Source organism: Micropterus salmoides, unplaced genomic scaffold (assembly GCF_014851395.1).
Source record: "Micropterus salmoides isolate LMB-PRFRI ecotype aquatic unplaced genomic scaffold, ASM1485139v1 Ms_hic_scaffold_9, whole genome shotgun sequence".
NCBI lineage: Eukaryota > Metazoa > Chordata > Actinopteri > Centrarchiformes > Centrarchidae > Micropterus > Micropterus salmoides.
Window position 1 is genome coordinate 37,549,976 of NW_024044681.1, and position 14,902 is coordinate 37,564,877.

Genomic DNA, 14,902 nt, shown 5'->3' on the forward strand with positions numbered 1-14,902 from the left:
ATTGACGAAAACGCGCAAATAGCACAACTTTTCATCTTCAATGCCTTTAGAAGGCACAGCACAAATTTGAAGTCGGTCGGACTAAATCCCTAGGAGGAGTTCGTTAAAGTACAAAGTGTGTAAATCATCCAAAATTTGACGTAAAATTCAAAATGGCCGACTTCCTGTTGATTTTAGGGCATCGCTCAAAGAGGCTTTTTTGTGCGTCTGGACAAGATACACGTACCACAGAAAATTCGTGCACGTAGGTAAAACGTGCGGCGGGGGCTGCTTCGTTAAAAGTCACTTCCTGTTGCCAGCAGGTGGCGCTATGACTGTCTGTGAATGTCAGCATGTACATGTGTTCAGGGCGGGACTCTCATCCTACATGTACAGTTTGGTCCAGATGTGAGCATGTACACTGAAGTTACGACAACTTCCGTGTCATGGCGAAGAGCTGATCTTTGACGCCACGCCACGGACACGCCCATTGACGAAAACTTGCAAATAGCACAACTTTTCATCTTCAATGCCTTTAGAAGGCACAGCAAAAATTTGAGGTCGGTCGGACTAAATCCCTAGGAGGAGTTCGTTAAAGTACGAAGTGTGTAAATCATCCAAAATTTGACGTAAAATTCAAAATGGCCGACTTCCTGTTGATTTTAGGGCATCGCTCCAAGAGGCTTTTTTGTGCGTCTGGACAAGATACACGTACCACAGAAAATTCGTGCATGTAGGTAAAACGTGCGGCGGGGGCTGCTTCGTTAAAAGTCACTTCCTGTTGCCAGCAGGTGGCGCTATGACTGTCTGTGAATGTCAGCATGTACATGTGTTCAGGGCGGGACTCTCATCCTACATGTACAGTTTGGTCCAGATGTGAGCATGTACACTGAAGTTACGACAACTTCCGTGTCATGGCGAAGAGCTGATCTTTGACGCCACGCCACGGACACGCCCATTGACGAAAACTTGCAAATAGCACAACTTTTCATCTTCAATGCCTTTAGAAGGCACAGCACAAATTTGAGGTCGGTCGAACTAAATCCCTAGGAGGAGTTCGTTAAAGTACGAAGTGTGTAAATCATCCAAAATTTGACGTAAAATTCAAAATGGCCGACTTCCTGTTGGGTTTAGGCTATTGCTCCAAGAGACTTTTTTGTGCGTCTGGACAAGATACACGTACCACAGAAAATTCGTGCACGTAGGTGAAACGTGCGGCGGGGGCTGCTTCGTTAAAGGTCACTTTCTGGTGCCAGCAGGTGGCGCTATGACTGTAGGTGAATGTCAGCATGTACATGTGTTCAGGGCGGAACTCTCATCCTACATGTACAGTTTGGTCCAGATGTGAGCATGTACACTGAAGTTACAACAACTTCCTGTTTCATAGCGAATCATCGACGCCACGGACACGCCCATTGACGAAAACGCGCAAATAGCACAACTTTTCATCTTCAATGCCTTTAGAAGGCACAGCACAAATTTGAAGTCGATCGGACTAAATCCCTAGGAGGAGTTCGTTAAAGTACAAAGTGTGTAAATCATCCAAAATTTGACGTAAAATTCAAAATGGCCGACTTCCTGTTGATTTTAGGGCATCGCTCAAGAGGCTTTTTTGTGCGTCTGGACAAGATACACGTACCACAGAAAATTCGTGCACGTAGGTAAAACGTGCGGCGGGGGCTGCTTCGTTAAAAGTCACTTCCTGTTGCCAGCAGGTGGCGCTATGACTGTCTGTGAATGTCAGCATGTACATGTGTTCAGGGCGGGACTCTCATCCTACATGTACAGTTTGGTCCAGATGTGAGCATGTACACTGAAGTTACGACAACTTCCGTGTCATGGCGAAGAGCTGATCTTTGACGCCACGCCACGGACACGCCCATTGACGAAAACTTGCAAATAGCACAACTTTTCATCTTCAATGCCTTTAGAAGGCACAGCAAAAATTTGAGGTCGGTCGGACTAAATCCCTAGGAGGAGTTCGTTAAAGTACGAAGTGTGTAAATCATCCAAAATTTGACGTAAAATTCAAAATGGCCGACTTCCTGTTGATTTTAGGGCATCGCTCCAAGAGGCTTTTTTGTGCGTCTGGACAAGATACACGTACCACAGAAAATTCGTGCATGTAGGTAAAACGTGCGGCGGGGGCTGCTTCGTTAAAAGTCACTTCCTGTTGCCAGCAGGTGGCGCTATGACTGTCTGTGAATGTCAGCATGTACATGTGTTCAGGGCGGGACTCTCATCCTACATGTACAGTTTGGTCCAGATGTGAGCATGTACACTGAAGTTACGACAACTTCCGTGTCATGGCGAAGAGCTGATCTTTGACGCCACGCCACGGACACGCCCATTGACGAAAACTTGCAAATAGCACAACTTTTCATCTTCAATGCCTTTAGAAGGCACAGCAAAAATTTGAGGTTGGTCGGACTAAATCCCTAGGAGGAGTTCGTTAAAGTACGAAGTGTGTAAATCATCCAAAATTTGACGTAAAATTCAAAATGGCCGACTTCCTGTTGATTTTAGGGCATCACTCCAAGAGGCTTTTTTGAGCGTCTGGACAAGATACACGTACCACAGAAAATTCGTGCACATAGGTGAAACGTGCGGCGGGAGCTGCTTCGTTAGAAGTCACTTCCTGTTGCCAGCAGGTGGCGCTATGACTGTGGGTGAATGTCAGTATGGACATGTGTTCAGGGCGGGACTCTCATCCTACATGTAAAGTTTGGTCCAGATGTGAGCATGTACACTGAAGTTACAAAAACTTCCTGTGTCATGGCGAAGAGTTGATCTTTGACGCCACGCCACAGACACGCCCATTGACGAAAACTCACAGATAGCACAACTTTTCATCTTCAATGCCTTTAGAAGGCACAGCAGAAATTTGAGGTCGGTCGAACTAAATCCCTAGGAGGAGTTCGTTAAAGTAGGAAGTGTGTAAATCATCCAAAATTTGACGTAAAATTCAAAATGGCCGACTTCCTGTTGGTTTTAGGGCATCGCTCCAAGAGGCTTTTTTATGCGTCGGGACAAGATACACGTACCACAGAAAATTCGTGCACGTAGGTGAAACGTGCGGCGGGGGCTGCTTCGTTAAAGGTCACTTTCTGGTGCCAGCAGGTGGCGCTATGACTGTAGGTGAATGTCGGCATGTACATGTGTTCAGGGCGGAACTCTCATCCTACATGTACAGTTTGGTCCAGATGTGAGCATGTACACTGAAGTTACAACAACTTCTGTGTCATGGCGAAGAGTTGATCTTTGACGCCACGCCACGGACACGCCCATTGACGAAAACTCGCAAATAGCACAACTTTTCATCTTCAATGCCTTTAGAAGGCACAGCACAAATTTGAAGTCAGTCGGACTAAATCCCTAGGAGGAGTTCGTTAAAGTACGAAGTGTGTAAATCATCCAAAATTTGACGTAAAATTCAAAATGGCCGACTTCCTATTGGGTTTAGGCTATGGCTCCAAGAGACTTTTTTGTGCGTCTGGACACGATACACGTACCACAGAAAATTCGTGCACGTAGGTGAAACGTGCAACGGGGGCTGCTTCGTTCAAGGTCACTTTCTGTTGCCAGCAGGTGGCGCTATGACTGTGGGTGAATGTCGGCATGTACATGTGTTCAGGGCGGGACTCTCATCCTAGATGTACAGTTTGGTCCAGATGTGAGCATGTACACTGAAGTTACAACAACTTCCTGTTTCATAGCGAATCATCGACGCCACGGACACGCCCATTGACGAAAACGCGCAAATAGCACAACTTTTCATCGTCAATGCCTTTAGAAGGCACAGCACAAATTTGACGTCGATCCGACTAAATCCCTAGGAGGAGTTCGTTAAAGTACGAAGTGTGTAAATCATCCAAAAATGGCCGTAAAATTCAAAATGGCCGACTTCCTGTTGACTTTAGGCTATGGGTTCTTGAGGCTTTTTTGTGCGTCTTGATATGATACATGTCCCCAGAAAATTTCGTACATGTAGGTTGAACGTGAACGAGGGGCTAATTTTTTCCAATTTTCTAGGTGGCGCTAGCGAGTCATTTTGCAACGCCCATGTGCGAAACTTGTAGAATACGAAATTTTTCACCGGTTCTGACATGTTTGTCATGTCACAATTTTGGTGAGTTTTCAAGTATGTTTAGGCCATGTCATTAGATGTATGAAATTTGGGGGCCAGACGCATCATCTCTAGACCTGAAACAAAACCTGCAGAACCCATACCCCAAAACCCTCCTAGAGAATAAATCAAAACAACTGATTTGGGCAGTATAACCTAAAGAACCATGTGTTCCTAAATTGTGAAGCATTTTAGAACTCATCAAACGGCGTGTCTCTGGTGTGCCATTGAAATTTGTTTCACCATGAAAAAGGAAGTGGTGTGTAAATGGACTGTACATGGTCAAATCTGTCCCATACTTCACAGGTTTGATGAGAGTCCTGTCCTCAAGACAGGTACATCATCATATTCACTCAGTCATAGCGACACCTACTGGCAACAGGAAATGCCATGTTTTAAACTTTAATATACTCCTCCTAGCAGGTTGGCCAGATCTATCTCAAAGGAAAGCCTTAAGACCTTGATGATGTTACATTGTAAAGCTTTTGAGTTTTTGTCACGGCAACAGTTGTTGCCGCTGCGAGCCATTATTCGCCATGAAACAGGAAGCTATTTGTTAAGGGGCTAAGGATGCTAGAAACCTCACAAATTTTGGCATACATGTCAGAAGTGTTTTTGCAGTCTAAAGTGTCCTCAAAAGAAAAGTGGTTGCTCAATTCAGGGGCCAAAGTTTGTGAGCATGCGAGCTCACAGCAGCGGCGCAAAACACAATGTTAGAGGTCTTTAATATTATTATAAGAATTGTGACAATATTTTCAACTAATTTTGAAACCATGGCTGAACAAATTAGACTGTGGCGGGCTGTCCTAGTCTTGGTATTGAATGGAAACAGCGCTCACACACACACATACACAAACGTTGACCTTGCAGAGACTGAAGCACGTAGAATTAGGCAAACCTTGATGTCCTGTTGTAGTGTGTAGCACAGGCTGTGCAGGCTGCATGTGCGGTCCTGTGGGTGCTGCTGCAGGCCTTTCAGGACCACATCGTAGTAAGGCTGTGGAATGCAGCTGTCTACTGCAAGGGCCTGGCCTGCATCCATCACCTGTTTGATCAAGTCCACATGTACTGTACCCCATGGTTCATTGTCTGAAACAATGTATGAAACATTATGACATTATTCTATTTGAGCAAACTCAGCTACTGTATGCCCTATAACTACATCAAGTGTTTTTAGTGTGAATGCTGATTCGGCAATCACACTACTGTTATTAGTGTGGATGCTGATTAAATTCACTGTTATTGTAAAAATTACTCTGTATGTTTTTTTGCCTTGCTACTACTTACGCATACTTTCAGCTACAGAAACCATTCAAACTATTAAAATATTAGGCTTTCAGCACATTTTTACAATGTAAGTCAATAGACTACTACTGCTTCAGCCCTTTTCTGAGTTTATAATGGGTGTGTATTGGGCAATTAACAGCTAAAATGTTATCATCAACGTTTGTGTGGGGAAGATTTTTTAAAACTTCTAGAAATTCCCACAATCTTCACTGTTCATACATCATTTTATACCAAAACATAGGACATAAGAATTTGTGCTGGTCACTGGGTGCAGCATCGCTCTCTCACTCTCTCACTCTCCCTGGAGCAGCACCCACCTGAAGCTCATCACACTAATCAACTAATCCTGTTTTAAACCCTGGCTTGACATCCAATCCTTGCTAGATTGTACGTTCACCTCAACAAGCACTACGGCCATCTAGTTCCGAACTAGAAGTTGAGATAAACTGTTTTCTGATTCTTCACATAATACTTGTGTTTTGCTGCCCTCGCCCTAGGAACCACCCAACCTGAACCGTGTGCTTGGAAACTTGGATCCTCGTGTCTGCCCGCTCACCCCTCTTCCTCCAGGAACTCTACTGCATTCCCTTCAGCTTACTTTTCAATAAATCCTTAACTATCAAGCTAAACCAGAGTCTCAGTGCATGCTTCTGGGTCCACTAGGTTCCCCTTAACAGCAGTTTAGCTTCCAGGTTGTTAAGCAGTGTAATGCAATTGAGCTTTAAGATTTCATTGAAGCATTTAATTTCAGACTCCTGAATTTTCAGCAGTGTTTTTGTAAGTTAATTTTAGCTTTCAGCTTTCACACACATTTTCTGCAGGAAATGCAATTTTTCTCATTGTAATTAACAATTGTGTTGGAAATATCATCCGATTTTCCCCGCTGTTCATTAAGGAACTTATTTTCATTTACTACTTCAAATTCTCAGTTCTGTGCAGTTCTAATTTTCTATTCCTTCAGAATTAAGTCAAAACCTTGAGAAAGGACAAAAAACACCATGTAACTGTATGTAAATGCATTTCAATTGTGTCCTGTTCAGTCTTATTTTGTGTGATTACAGAGACTACAGTAACTGTGAATTTCTCAGAACAACAGGAACGACAACATCTTGTTCCCTAACAAACAATGTTTAAGTCCAAAATGTGAAGCCAAGATGTGAAAGCTACCTGTGTAGAGTTCCTGGATCAGAGCACACAGACTGTAGATGTCAGCCTCCTTTGTGCAGGGTCGCTGTTTAATGACCTCTGGAGCAGCCCATCTGTACAGGCTGGGTGGCAGGACTATGTACATTGGGGACTGGACACATGTACTTTCACTGCTGAAGGCATGCACATGCGCACACACACACACACACACACACACACACACACACACACGTAATTTTAACCAGGACCGTGACATAACATAGTATACCTATCTATACTATTAGGAAATATTTATATGTTGTCACATCTGTCTCTCATGACAATACCATCCAATTTCATCTCCCCAATAAATAACATGTTTACATTTACTACCTTCTGTTCACTGCAGACTAATAACAACAAGGTAAAACAATTTTATGTTTGTAAGACAAAAAACACATTTAAGTGCTCTTTTTTATTTGCTGTAGGTTGACTCTCTGTTAATGGGGGATGGTAGCTTTGATGGCAGATGGTTATCTGGATGTATCAACATCAGGTTTTGTTGATGATCCTTCAGCACTGAAGACAAAGAACCACTTTCACCATTTGGCACAGACATTAAATGTGTTATAATGTAATACTCCTATAGCACAACACACACTAGTAGTCTTCTCTCTACTTTTCTGTCTCATCCATTATTTTTTATATTGGGACATCTTGTTGGGGTTGTTGTTTATATAACCACATAAATGACTTTACGTTAACAGAACATAATTTCAGACGGCAGCCTTTGTGAAATTTGCTTAAATTACTGATTTGTTAAAACTACTGATTGTTAAATGTGTCATTTTTGCAGATGATTCAAATTTATTTTGCTGTGGGAAAAATTTTAAGGATCTTTTGTACTACTGAAGCGGAGCAGAAAATCCTCAAAAGCTGGTTTGATGTAAATAAATTGTCTGTAAATCAAGAAAACTAAATTTATGTTTTTTGAAAATCAAAAATTAAAGATTCTAAGGTGTTGGGATTGATAAATTAAATTGGAAAAAACATAGATTACATGAAAGGAAAACTATCAAAGATATAGAGCTCCTATATAAATCTAGAGATGTATTAAATTATAAAGCTATGCATATTATTTATTGTTCACTCTTTCTTATATCTCTTACTGTGTGGAACTATTAGGAGCAAGCTATAAAACAACCAAAATTTAATAATCTTACTACAAAGAAGGGATATATTATTAATATATTATTATAATAGTATTAATATTAATAAAGTTGGTTACAGTGATAAAACAAATCCACTGTTTTTAAATTCCAGAGTTATAAAATTAAAGGACTTGTATTATAAATAATGCAGATAATGTTCAGGGCTAAGTCAATTCCATATTGTATCCAAAAGTTTTTTCAATACAGGAAAGATGACCTGATGAATATGACCTCAGAGGTATTTTTAAGTTTACTTTCAAAAAGCAAACAAAAATATTAAAAGAAGATGTATTTCTATTGTTGGGGTAATATTATGGAACAATGCCAATGTAAAAATAAAATTGTGCAATTCTCTTTTGGTGTTCAAGAAAATGGTTGGTAATGATATTTTTGATGGTTATAAATGTGAATAGTTTTTGTTTTCTGATAAATATTTTTGTTATTATTATAATTTTTTTTTACCTTTTTGGTTTAGAAGAAAATGGTTTGTAATGTTATTTTTGATGGTCCATCAAACTATCATCAGTGGAGCAGTGCTGAGGATGAATTAAGAGTTTAAGAGCCTGATAGCTTGGGGGAAGAAGCTGCTCTGCAGTCTGGTGGTGCGGCAGCAGAAACTTCTATATCTCTTCCCAGAATGCAGCAGGGTGAACAGGCTGTGGCTGGGTGGGTACTGTCTTTTAGTATCTTTGGGCTCTGCGCAGGCACCTCACCTCACCAATATCACTAATGCTCGGGAGATGGGTACCAATGATCTTCTGAGCAGTTTGAATCACCCGCTACAGAGCCCTCCAGTTCTGGGGTTAGGGTGTCCATGTTAGTGATGTTTTCAGTCAGAATGCTTTCTATTGCTCCTTTGTAAAAGCTGACAAGAACTTGTTAAGCTTCCTCAAGAAATACAGTCGTTTCTGAGCTTTCTACTCCAGCGTGGAGATGTGAGACGACCATGTCAGGTTCTCTGTGATGCTGATTCCCAGGAACCTGAAACTGTTCACCTGCTCCACCTCAGCTCCACTGACAGGACTGGGTGTCTTTATCTCCTTCTTCTTAAAATCAATGATCAGCTCCTTGGTTTTGCTGACGTTGAGCAAAGATTACAAGCTATTCTGCAAGATTATGAGTTTCCTCCCAATAAAGTCTCATCATTGTTTGAAATCCAGCCGATGATGGTGGTGTCGCAAACTTCACAGCATGGAGTTCTCTCCATGTCGGGGGATGCAGTCATGGGTGTACAGCATGAAGAGGAGGATGCTGAGCACACAGCCATGGGGGGTTCCAGTGTTGAGCACTAGAATGGAGGAGCTGAGTCCGCCAATCCGAACTGACTGGGGTCTGTTTGTGAGGAAGTCCAGTATCTAGTGTGCGGTACTTAAACCCAGAGTGCTGAGTTTGCTGATTCATGGGGAGATTGTGTTGAATGCTGAGCTGAAATCCACAAACAGCGTTCTGATGTAGGCGTTGTGAGGGCTGAGTGGAGGGCAGTGGAGATGGCATCCTCTGCGGGTCTGTTGGTTCTGAAAGCATACAGGTGAGGGTCCAGGCTGTCCGCAGGGTCTCAATAATACACAGTGTGTGGCCAACACCGACTTATTAACAGTCACCAACGTATATTTTGCGGAGAGACAGAGAGAGAGAAAGAGACACGGACTCGGAGGTTTCTCCTGCTTACTATATTTGCTTGCATGTTATAGCTGCAACTAGTCAAGTTGACAATTAACAGCAGGCCAAAACAGGAAATCTCCTGGTGCAGACTTGCTCCCTCATCTTTTTTCGAAATGAAATAAAAAATAAAAAAATGTTGTCAAATGTGCAGGTCGCACATATGCTAGTACTTGCACTGTCTCAAAAAATGGTCGCAAAATGTGAGCATTTGGTCACAGTCTGGAGCTCTGGTGTGCCTACCTGGGGACCAAATAGCCTAAACCGGTTAGTTTGGCTACTGTAAGCTTGGTGAGTACCACACTGTGGGAAGACAGGGCCCTCATCACCAGGCCTCCCCTGTGGAGGTACTGCAGACCTTCAGCAACTTGCAATATGACTGACAGCAGCAATGTGTCCTGCAGCACTGGGAAATCTGCACACTGCAGGGACAGGGAGTAGACATCACACACACACATACACACACACACACACACACACGCACAATACAGTACTGTTTACTGTCCACAGTTTAAAAGGGCAGCAATACAATGCAAAAGTTAGCATTCAGAGGCCAGTGATAATCTCCCCATCTTTTGAACAGGAAACAACCCCAAAAGGACTTAACAGTGGCTGTAAAAACTGTCACATTGAAACAGTGGAAAGATTATCAAAAAAGCACAAGGGACCGACTGTGGTTCAGGAGGTAGAGCAGGTTGCCCATTATTTGGAAGGCTGGCATGTTGTGTCCTTGGGCAAGATACTGAACCCTGAATTGCCTCTTGCGGCTGTTCCACCAGTGTATGAATGTTAGTTGTTTGAGCACTTAGGCTCAGTGTATGTGAGTGAATGTGATGTAGTGTAAAAGTGCTTTGAGTGGTTGAAAAGACTAGAAAGGCACTATACAAATACGGAGCATTTACATTCACTTCAGAAGCATAGCCATGTTTACTGCTGCCTGACCCCAGTGTGCATTGGAGAGGGACAATCGTGGCTCTCACTCCACTGTCTTTACACACCATGTCTATTTTTTAAATTTAATGATGCATTTGTTGTTGTTGTTGCACTGTTTACATACAAAATGCCTGTAGGTAGTTTTTCATGTTTGTTTCTGACACTATTCCTTTGTCTATAAAAGTCTGTAAAGAAGGAAATATAGATAAGACCAAGATAAAAGGGTATGCTGTGTATGTGCCTTAAAAACAAGTTAAGTACAGGCAAAAAATATCTGTTTCTAGTCTCTCCATCTGAAAAATGGGTCTAGATGAGGGGTGTTGACGGTCAATTTGCAGAATAGCCTCCATGTAAAAGATAATAATTCTAGTGTTTAAACTCCAGTTTTGGTGCGTTTCACATTTAGGAAGTGATTCCTAAATCAGTAAAGAGGGACGTGATCTGAAAGGACTACTGCTGAGTAATCACATCATTCCACTGAAATGGAGGAGTATTTTATTAATGTGTCACACATTGTGTCTGGTGAACAGGGGGATAGAATGAAAACTGTTTTGTTGCTGGGTTGTAGAAACGTCAGGCATCCACACAAACAAGTGTAATTAGAGCTCTAGCTGTATTAACTGGGGTTCGGTTTTTTGGATTGATTTGGTTAACCTTATTTTTGCAGAACACAATAGTGTAATAATTTCACAGTATTGTAATAACTTGGCAAATATTGTATTAGCATGCCACCAATATTGTGTTAATGTTTTGGTAATGCACTGTTTTTGCATTTAAGTCATTTCTTTCAAAGAGGCAATGCTATAATCATGTCTAAAACAGTACTTTTTATTTGTGAATATTACACACTAAATTTGCCCCCTTTCCAATAACATGAAATTATACACACTATATAGCTCAAAAAATCGGAATATTATGTTTTGCATTGATCTGTATTGAATGTTTTCGCACCCAACTTATCTTATTCTAATATTATACACTGCTCAAAATAATGAAGGGAATACTTAAATTACACACCAGTTCTCGACAAACAAAATAGTTGAAAGTTCAACAGGCCTCCGAAGCACCAATAGAGGCGGGCTGTGAGCACACCCTTCATGCCACCCTCATGGAGTTTGTTTCTGAGATAGGTCGAAAACATATACACCAGTAGCCTGCTGGAGGTCATTTTATAGGGCTGTGGCAGTGTTCCTCCTGTTCCTCCTTGCACAGAGGAGCAGATACCGATCCTGTTGCTGGGTTGATGCCCTTCTACAGTTCCAATATACAACATGTCCAGCTCTCGTAGTGTAACGGCCTGTCTCCTGGTATCTCCTCCATGCTCTTCAGACTGGGCTGGGAGACAGTAAACTTTCTTGCAATGGCACATATGGAAGTGCCATCCTGGATGAGCTGGACTACCTGTGCAACCTGAATGGGCTGCAGATACTGCCTCATGCTACCAGTGGTGACAAGGACACTAGAAAAATGCTAAACTAGAGAATGATCAGTCAGGAAGGATCAGTAAAGAAAAACTGTCTGTGGCCACCACCTGCAAAACCCTTTTTGGGCCTCTCCAGTGCATCTGTTGTCACTTTCATTTGCACCAAAACAGGTAACTGATTCGAATCGCATATGCATCCTAACCGGACAGATTCATATACTATATACAATACTTATTTAGGGTACCCCCAGGATTCTCAAAGTTAAATTTAAGACTTTTTAAGACCTTTTTAATACCACCTAGGATGAAATTTAATGCCAACTTCACCACCGTATAATGGAAAATCTGTATGAATTTTAAGCCCAAGAAAATTATAATTTACAAAGTTACCTGAATTTAATAAAACAATTTATTATAATACTCACATTCATTTTTAATACACCACAGCTATTTGGGGTGTGTTTGCACTCTGGTGAAATAAAATGAATCATGGACATGACTTTGTGCAATACACTTGCACTCATATGCACAATGCACAATATTGGGTTCAGAGGAACAAGACGAAGATTTTAGAAGAAGATTTTAACACTATTTTGATAAAATATTCAATGCTGATAAATAAATGGGGAGTCTGGGGGTCCTCCCCTAGAAAATTAAACACTTCAACGTCCTGCATTCTGGAGACATTGTCTGCACCAATTTATGGCAGAATTGTCCTTATTTATATTAAGTGAAACAGAAAATTCAGGTGACAATTCAAACAGAATATAATGCAGCTTGTTTCTTAGATTAAGTTACTTCTTTTGGAAAATGCACATTTGTTTCTTCTATATTTGTATTGCATGTTTTCTCAAAGCATTTAAATTTTTTTTTAACATTTCTTGTTGCAAACATATTTAACAAATGCTTTAAAAAAAAGTGATGGAGACATGTCCCCAGCATCCCCAGCGTAAATGACACCTATGAAATGAACACAATATTTGTCGCACTAAGAACTCTTATGGTGTGAAACCAAAAATACAATATAAATTGTGCAGTATGATTTGTTACAATAAGTTACATCTTGGCTGGATAAGGTAATGAAATATATATATATATATATATATATATATATATATATATATATATATATATATATATATATATAATACCAATGTAAATGCCAATTGCTTCAGTGATTATTCATCCTGTTCTGTTTTTGCATCCAAAGGCTGCTTGATAGTGTAATATAGTGTTGGCTTGAAAGCAGCGGGGATAAGGAGGAGTGCTCCGGTTAGTTTTTTCCTCATCTTGGTGATCGGCCCATCTGGGTGATGTAGTTTAATGTGTGTTCGCATGTTGGATGTTTCCATTCACATAATGTTACCCTACAACAGTGGCACAACGCCGAGACACAGACACGGTCCTCTTCTCATACACCCTTCTCTCCATTACTGTTGCATGCAGTCTTCCAGCTCCACTGTTACCATTAGCGCTCCCCACAGTGTGACTGACTCGCACACCGATCCTCTTGATGTGTTAACCTCAGCGCCACTGCCCTCAGCCTTGTCCGCCAACTTGTCCGCATCTCTGGCTTTCTGAACTTCAGACCCTTGCCCATTCTGAGCCGACCAGCTAACGTTAGCTTATTAGTAGCACGTCAGAGACGTTTTATTTTCTTTCCCAACAACTGACTGATTCGCGCAGAGCTTGGATGGCGGAGCTCGTGCACCGCAAACACTCCACAGTCCAGAGCGTAAAGCTGAACATTGATGTAAACAGTAATGTTACCTGTACTGCCAGATAACAGTTATGGCATTCATTTAATTGAAAGGCCAAGAAAAAATTAAGACCTTTGCAAACGAAATTTAATACTTTAAGGCCTTATTTTTAGAATATGAAATTTAAGACTTTTTTTAATACTTTTAAGACCCCTGGGTATCCTGTTATTACATTATCAGGTTCTGCAAGAAAATTTAATAACCTCCCGTAAATGTAACAATTAAAATTTTGGTTAAGACATTTATTACATTATTTTATTTCATTTTTGATGGAGTTAAAAGATTTTTTACATTATTGGGTTTTACAACATTGCTCACACTAACAAAGCCAAACTGGTTGGCACATATGAAAAAGGCAGAGCCAGATTTACAGAGATCTTGAAGGGAATGGAACCAGGAACTAGCATCTCGTGACGCTTTGAAGGACAAGGTCATTGAGAAAGACGGCCAACACTTCTCATGTTCATCTCCTTTGTCATTGTCATTAAAAATTAGAATCATCTAAATCAGCCGAGACAATGAAAATCTATGGTGTAAAATATTTGAAAATAGCAGCCAATGTTGGAATTCAGGTGGCTAATGGGATTTTTCAAAAGAGGTACACTCTTTGCAGCTTCTTTCTGGATTAAAAAATTTTTTTTGAAGGTTCAGCCACCATACTCTGACACAGTATTTTGCCAATCAAATTAAACACCTAATGATGTTTGGTCATTGGAATTTTAATTGGAACATCATTTTCTACATGATTTGTCAAAATTGGTTGAGACAGCATCATTTAAATGTAAATTTAATGTTTTGCATTGTGTGTTGAATAGTTACCAACTGCAGCTTTAAATCTCAGTTTAAGATGTGTATGTCCAAGATAATTTTGTGAAATCACAAATAGTTTGAAGCCAATTGGGCGGCTGTGGCTCAGGAGGTCGAGCTGGGTTGCCCATTAATTGGAAGGTCGGCGATTCAATCCCCGGCTCCTCCAGGCTGCATGTCAAAGTGTCCTTGGGCAAGATACTGAACCCCGAATTGCTGTTCCGCCAGTGTATGAATGAGTGTGAATGTTAGTTTCCGTTTGAGCACTTAGGCTCAGTGTACGAATGTGTATGACTGGTGAATGCAGATGTAGTGTAAAAGCGCATTGAGTGGTTGAAAAGACTAGAAAGGTGCTATACAAGTACGGAGCATTTACAATTGTGGTGTTACCATTAGTATATTAGGGTGGTAATGCATCAGTGGATAAGACACATGCTTTTGGTGTGGGAGACCAGAGACACCTGTGTCCCTGTGCAAGACACTAAACCCTTGGTTACTTCATTTTTTGTTTGAAAAACATCGTAATTCCTTAATGCTCCCAGATCCGATTTTTTTTGATTGACAGTTCACATTATAGTTTAAATGTGGTCCG

At 41.0% G+C, this 14,902-nt stretch overlaps 1 protein-coding gene across 3 annotated transcripts in view; it reads right to left on the bottom strand.

Annotated features, from left to right (window-relative positions):
• The window catches only part of LOC119895913 (inactive serine/threonine-protein kinase TEX14-like), a 118,551-nt gene that overhangs the window by 80,340 nt on the left and 23,309 nt on the right, over positions 1-14,902 (bottom strand). For all 3 annotated transcript variants that reach the window (XM_038709329.1, XM_038709330.1, XM_038709328.1), the window contains exons 10-12: positions 9,631-9,809; positions 6,560-6,711; positions 5,004-5,194 (exon numbers count right to left, since the gene is read on the bottom strand). In XM_038709329.1, the coding sequence (XP_038565257.1) occupies positions 5,004-5,194; positions 6,560-6,711; positions 9,631-9,809 (522 nt within the window). The remainder of the gene's footprint in view (positions 1-5,003; positions 5,195-6,559; positions 6,712-9,630; positions 9,810-14,902) is intronic.